This window comes from Pongo pygmaeus, chromosome 3 (assembly GCF_028885625.2).
Source record: "Pongo pygmaeus isolate AG05252 chromosome 3, NHGRI_mPonPyg2-v2.0_pri, whole genome shotgun sequence".
Classification (NCBI taxonomy): Eukaryota; Metazoa; Chordata; class Mammalia; order Primates; family Hominidae; genus Pongo; species Pongo pygmaeus.
In genome coordinates this window covers 158043584-158050596 of record NC_072376.2, presented here as the reverse complement: position 1 = coordinate 158050596, position 7013 = coordinate 158043584, and the positions used below count along the sequence as shown (strand labels likewise).

Below are 7013 nucleotides of genomic sequence, written 5' to 3'. Positions count from 1 at the left end.
GCTGGATGGTCAGCTAGAAAAGACGGATATCTGAGCATTTTCAGCCAAGCCCCTTGCAAGGTCCTTCTCTAGGTTAGCTCACTTGGCTAACAGATGGCACCAGGGTCCTGGCCCCTTTACCCTTCCTTGTACTTCCTTCCTTCTTTCCTTTTTTTTTCTTTTGTAATTTTTTGAATTGATCTTGATGAACATTAAGCCAGAGTGAAATTTTAAAAATTACTTTAAAAACTAAGAAAAGTGGTCTTCTTTTCTTTCAAGCCTTGATCTTCAAACACTCTCCTGCAGTAAGAAGTATTTGCTTCCCATTTTGGGAGATGATGTCTCCCCTCTGCCATTCTTTTGATCCTTTTGCTGTAGCAAGGAAAAGGTAAACTAACTCATGCAATGTTAAAGTATTTTCTGCTATGCAGGAATGTATAGTATTGAAGACTTAGAAGGCTTGTGAAGGACTTTGCTGAGATTGATATTCCAAGTTACCAGAGAAGGTGGGGAATGGGTATAGAATCATAAGCTTACTAGGTAAAATCTTTTACTACCACCAGCCAGTTCCTCCTTGTGAATAGCTTGCAAATGAAACACAAAAGCTATAGCATACGTTCTCTTCTATCATTTCATTCTGTTGTTAAATTACAGGTAAGAGTATTTTTCTGAATGATCATTCCTCCAAAATATAAATTGGAAATGTAGTCCCATCACACCAGTTTTTTCCTGATTTTCCTGAGCATTTAACTAGATTATTTCATTTGCAAAAAGTTGGTTTTTATCACCTTGACTATAACTCCTTATTGTTTCTCATCTATTCCACAGAGAATGGATAACGATTAAGCAAAAACAAGAGCTACCTACCATAATAAATGATACATCATTAAATCATTCAGCAAATGTTGTGTTTTTTGAATATCTACTATTTAAACCCAATGCTTGATGTTAGAGCGCTTGAGGGGGATGGTTTTAAGAGAAAAATGAGTTTACTTTTAGAAATGTGTTTTAGATGGCTATGTCCTGCATGGACTAGAGATAAGACATTAAAGCTTGGAAAAGAGAACAGGGCTAAATAAAGTTAAAACTTGAGACCTGGGGCACCCCCACATTTAGGAGATGGGGAGTGGGGGAGAAAAGGAATCAGCAAAGGAGATATAATCAAGATAAGATATTTAAATATCTTGACTACACAAGATATCTCACCTTCACAAAAGGTGAACGAGAGTAACAAAATGAAAAGGTGGTCAACACCATCAAATGTAGCAGCTGAAGGGGAATGTGGGTTGGTAAGGGAGAAAGTCATTAGTTGAAATAACACCATTATTTTGATGTTAAAAACTTCATATTTTGAAGCCCTTTAACATTTGGAACCTTGCAATTAAGTCTTTGGCAATTCCCTAACTTCTCAGAAAAAAGAATTATGCGCCAGGTGTGGTGGCTCACGCCTGTAATCTCAGCACTTTTGGAGGCTGGGGCAGGAGGATTGCTTGTACTCTGGAGTTTGAGACCAGCTGGGGCAACATGGTGAAAACCCATCTCTACTAAAACCACACAAAAAATTAGCTGGGAGTGGGGGTGCATGCCTGTAGACCCAGCTACTTGGGAGGCTAAGGTAGGAAGATCACCTGAGCCTGGGGAGGTTGAGGCTACGGTGAGCCGTGATGGTGCCACTGCACTCCAGCCTGGGCAAAAGACCTGTCTCAAAAGAAAAAAAAAAAAGAATTACATTCTGCTCAACTCAGAAACTCTTATAAATAAATTTAATTTGTCCCAAATATTATCACTTATTTGATATTGGAGGGGGAAATATGTTAGAATACATAGACTAAGTAGCTATAATAACAACAGCAGCAATGGTTGGTAAAATAAGTTTATTTCTCACAGTCTGGAGAGGACTGGTTCAAGGATCACAGGCTATGAAGTATTCAGGAGCTCAGTCCTCCGTCTCATTGCTCTGTTATCTTAGGGTGTTGTCTTTGCATGATCAAAGCTGGCTAACTAGTTTCGTTTTTTTTTTTTTTTTGAGACGGAATCTCGCTCTGTCGCCCACCCAGGCTGGAGTGCAATGGCCGGATCTTGGCTCGCTGCAACCTCCGCCTCTCGGTTTCCAGCGATTCTTCTGCCTCAGCCTCCCGAGTAGCTGGGATTACAGGCGTGTGCCACCACGCCCAGCTAATTTTTGAATTTTTAGTAGAGTCAGGGTTTCACCATGTTGGTCAGGCTGGTCTCAAACTCCAGACCTCGTGATCCGCCTGCATCGGCCTCCCAAAGTGCTGGGATTACAGGCGTGAGCCACTGTGCCCGGCAAAGCTGGCTAACTAGTTTCAACCTTTTTTTTTTTTTTTTTTTTTCTGAGATGGAGTCTCACTCTGTTGCCCAGGCTGGAGTGCAGTTGCGTGATCTCGGCTCCCAGGTCCAAGTGATTATCTTGCCTCAGCCTCCAGAGTAGCTGGGATTACAGGCGCCCACCACCAAGCCTGGCTAATTTTGTATTTTTCGTAGAGACGGGGTTTCACCATGTTAGCCAGGCTGGTCTTGAACTCCTGACCTCAGCTGATCCACCCGCCTCGGCCTCCCAAAGTGCTGGGATTACAGACATAAGCCACCGCACTCGGCCTTCAACCATGTTTTCAGAGCAGCTCGTGGGAAGTAGGACAGAGAGTAGAAGGCAGGAGGCTTCATCTTTAAGGAGATGAGCTGGAAGTTAAATAATTCTGCTTACATCCCATTGACCTAAACACAATCACAGGGTCACATTTAGTTCCAAGGTAGCTGGGAGATATAGCCCAAAGTTGGGTGCCCATGGACCCAGCAAAAACTCAGGGGAAATCAAATGGGAAGTGGAGAACGACAATTAGCAGCCTCTGGCAGATAAGATCCAGAAGAAACAGGTCTTTCTTCATAAAATACATTTTTTGAGTAGGATTCCATTACTTGAATTTTTGTAGAAAATGAAACAATGCTATGTGGCAATAAAGACATTCTTAGGTTACTCTATTTTTGTAAGAGATTTCATAGATTCAAAAAAAATCCTATTACTTACTATTTTGACTCTTTGGTAAAATAACCCACCTTTTCATCTTTAGAATTCAGAGAACTGGTAAAACCACTGATACTAAACTAGTGATTATTTTCACGAATTGTCAAAATGCATTCATTCTCTATCTAGTAAAGACAAATAATGAAGAATTATATCTGTATTATTTATCTATTGCCATGTAACAAATTATGACAAAATTTAGGAGCTTAAAACAAACACTATCTCACCCAGTTTCTGAGGTCAAGAATTTCAGACCTTATTTGGGTAGTTCTGGCCAGGGTTTCTCCTGAGGTTGTAGTCAAGATTTTGGCCAAGGCTTGAGTTGTCTGAAAGCCTCACTGGGCTGGAGGATTCGCTTCAAAGCTGACTCACATGACTGCTGGAGGAAGGCAGGCTCCAGTTTCTTACAAAGGGAACCTCTCTGTAAATCTGACACATAGCAGCCAGGTTCCACCAGCATGAGTGACCCATGAGACAGGGAGTAAGAGAGGGCAATCAAAATGCCAAAAATGTCTCTTATAACCTAATCTCAGAAGTGACATACCATTACTTTTGCTCTATTCTATTGGTCACTCAGACCAATCCTGTTACAAGGTGGAGGTGATTATATGAGTGTGAATACCAGGAAGTGGGAATCACAGGGTGGGGGTCGGGGGTGGGGCATTTTAGAGGCTGCCTACTACAATACCTAACCTTAGGTATTGTTGGAAAAAACAAAACTCCATAAAATCTATCAATCTATGAAGTAAAAAACAATTTAAAAAATTCTATCTAGTACAATTATTAGCCCTAAAGTTTGTCACAGTAAACAAACTTAAGGCATTGACTTTGCACAAGAAGAAAAAAGTTGGTTGACTCCTTTGCATAAGTTTAATTTTATAATTTCATTAGGTCTCAAAAGCATTGAATCTTTCAGGTATTATTTGATTAAAATGATGTCTGTTTAGAGTTCTTCACACAGTCAGAAACGGGTTTCTTAGAATAAACATTTTATCAACTCTGGTTTGGTTTCTTGAAAAGGTTCAGAAGTTAATGTCAACAAGTAAAGATCCTTTGAAAGTAAGTGAGTTTCTCTAAGTTTTGGTCCAGTTTAAAGGCATAGGATCCTCTAATGTTGCCTTAACACTGAGCTATATTTGGGAAGTTGGCATACAGAGGGTCTGTCTTGGATTAGGTCTCAAAATACCTAAAGGATTTCCTTAAACAGGCCCAGGGTCAGATATAACAGGTGCATCACTTCTAATTTTGGAACCAGAAGCAGCCAGCTTAGAGTGAGGTTGTTCTACATTCATTCAGTAGGAGTTTAGATATTACTTTGAGTTTCTCTTTGAGTTTAAAAGGCAAGCTTTTAAACTCAAAAACAAGGGCGATCCATGTTTTAAGTAGTGGCAATACTCAGGAATTTTTTTTTTGAGCAGAATGAGAAGTATATGCAATGTAAATGTATTTTAAAAAGAAAAGCAACAGGTTTCACTTGAAGCTATATTTTTCTTTTCCTTTTTTTTTTTTTTTTTTTGAGACGGAGTTTCGCTCTTGTTGCCCAGGCTGGAATGCAATGTTGGGATCTCGGCTCACCGCAACCTCCGCCTTCCGGGTTCAAGCGATTCTCCCGCCTCAGCCTCCCGAGTAGCTGCGATTACAGGCATGTGCCACCACGCCCGGCTAATTTTGTATTTTTAGTAGAGACGGGGTTTCTCCATGTTGGTCAGGCTGGTCTCGAACTCCTGACCTCAGGTGACCGGCCTGCCTCGGCCTCCCAAAGTGCTGGGACTACAGGCGTGAGCCACCACGCCCGGCTGAAACTATACTTTTCTAAACCTGATTTCAAAGTGTTTCTTCGCTACAACAAGTAAATTTGAGGCAGGGACATTTTTTCATTTAGGTAACGATAACGTTTGTATTCTCTAAAAGCAGCATAATTTGAGATAGAATATTTAAACATTAAGAAATTAAAGACGCTCCAAGGAAAGGGAATACATGACTGATCGCTTGCACTGAAAATACTGGAAAGTGTCTAACGTAGTTTTTTAAAAATTTATGTCGTTGGACTCTCACCACCTGGCCTGCCTTGCCCCCATTCCAAAGTATTTGACTACATGTCTAAACCTATAGTAAAGCTCCCTTTTCTTCTCCCTCTCCTCCACCATAGCCTAAAAGACTGAATTAGTTCCTATGATTAACCATGTATTTAAATAAGGACACCAGATGTTGTTGTATTTTAGCAAAATAAAATGCCGGTGCAACAGAAGCATGGTGGATAAATTCTGGGTTCTAAAGCATAATCTGACTTTGTCAATACCCTGCCATTCAACGTCGGAGAGTGGGAAGTTGAGCTGAAGCCTCGAGCACTGGTGGAAGCCATGGCCAGTCCAGTCAGCATGTTATCAAGCAATTACAAGATGAATTTTTTAAGAAGGGGGGAAAAAAAACCCCTAACGTCTTCCGACAGTGACATGTCTCTGTGATGGGGTGCTCAGCTACAGTGACAGGGTGAACAAAAACGTCTTTGGCAAAGCCTTCATCTTGCCGTAGTACGTGAGCTGTACTTCTAATAGGAATCAGCAGTCCACGGTTGATTTATGGACAGAGTGTGTCGTCCCGCACCGTGCCAGTTCCCGGAGCCTCCGCCAATTAGCTCTATTTTCTGCTTAAGCCGTTAAAGCCACCTCCATGGAAACACCAGGGGAGCAGGCCGGGGGGAAGGGAGCAGACAGGTGCGCCCTCTGGAAAGAAATACACAAAGGGCCGACACTGCGCCGCCGTGTCCCTGGCAACTCCACGCCAGCCCGGCGCGCGCGTTTCACGCGGCGCAGCGGCAGGGTTGGCGGGTGGCGCACGCAGGTTGCCCCACGTCGGCCGGCAGAGCCCCTCGGCCTGCTCGCGGACGCGGCGCCAGTGCAGCGCGAAGCCGGCTCGGGGCGGTGGCGGCGGCGGCGGCGCCCGCGCTGTAGGGACTTGTAGTCCGCGCGCCTCCCGGGCACCTCCCCCGGGTAGGCCGGCCAGCGCGTCCCCGCCCGCCGTAAGTCGACTTCCTGCTGCTGCCAAGACTACACCTCCCGCCGTCCTCTCCGCTGTCGGGCCGAAAGCGAAAACAAATTCTGGGCTGCGAGGTGCTGTTCTCTCCCGGGCGCCCCCACCCGCTCCCCGCCCCTCCGGCGCCCTCCAGCGAGGTGGGGAAACGAAAGGCCGCCTCTTTCTTTTTTGGTTTCCTCGGCTCCCGGCGTGGGGAGTGCGCGGGGGCACAGGCCTCGCTTCACCTGAGCCGGCCCAGCGTGCGCGCCAGGGGCGGGGGTTTTCTCACTTCACACCGTTACGGACGAGGAAACTTGTGGGGGCGGCGACCCCCGGCCTGGGTCCTGAGTCAGGCAGCGAGGCCGTCGGGAAGTGACTACTCACTCTCGGGGTTTTCCTTAATCCCGCTCCCCCTGTTTGTCGTGGGCGCGTGTTCGCTCCGAGGAGGCGGCCGCGTGCGGACAGCCATGCATTAGGGAGGGCTCCCCTATGCGCCCGGAGAGCGCGGACCGCTGCTTCGGGCCGCCGCCGCCTGCCGCCGCTCGCGGAGCCCGAGCCCCAGCCCGAGCCGCCGCCTGCCCCAGGCCGGGGCGTCGAGCAGCCGGCGGCCTGGCCATGTGGGGCTAGCCCTCGCCGCGCCTGGCCTGCAGCAGGACCAGCAACATGGAGGCGGCCGTCGGCGTCCCCGACGGCGGGGACCAGGGCGGCGCGGGGCCCCGCGAGGACGCGACGCCCATGGACGCCTATCTGCGGAAACTGGGCTTGTATCGGAAACTGGTCGCCAAGGACGGGTCGTGCCTGTTCCGGGCCGTGGCGGAGCAGGTAATTGCGGGGGGGCGGTTCGAGGGGAGGCGGGTACGGCCGGGCGGGTCTGGGTGGGGAGGCAGCTGCGGTCTGTCCGGGCTGCCCACGGCCGGGGCTGCGCGTGCCCTGGCTGTCGTCACAGCGCCCCATTGTAACGCCGGAGTGGGACGCTGCT

At 47.0% G+C, this 7013-nt stretch overlaps 1 protein-coding gene across 4 annotated transcripts in view; it reads left to right on the top strand.

Annotated features, from left to right (window-relative positions):
- The first annotated feature begins 1843 nt into the window (after positions 1-1843).
- The window catches only part of OTUD4 (OTU deubiquitinase 4), a 51197-nt gene continuing 46027 nt past the window's right edge, over positions 1844-7013 (top strand). For all 4 annotated transcript variants that reach the window (XM_054486726.1, XM_054486725.1, XM_054486724.1 and 1 more), the window contains exon 1: positions 1844-6856. In XM_054486726.1, coding sequence (XP_054342701.1) covers positions 6698-6856 — 159 coding nt within the window. In that variant the 5' untranslated portion in view covers positions 1844-6697. The remainder of the gene's footprint in view (positions 6857-7013) is intronic.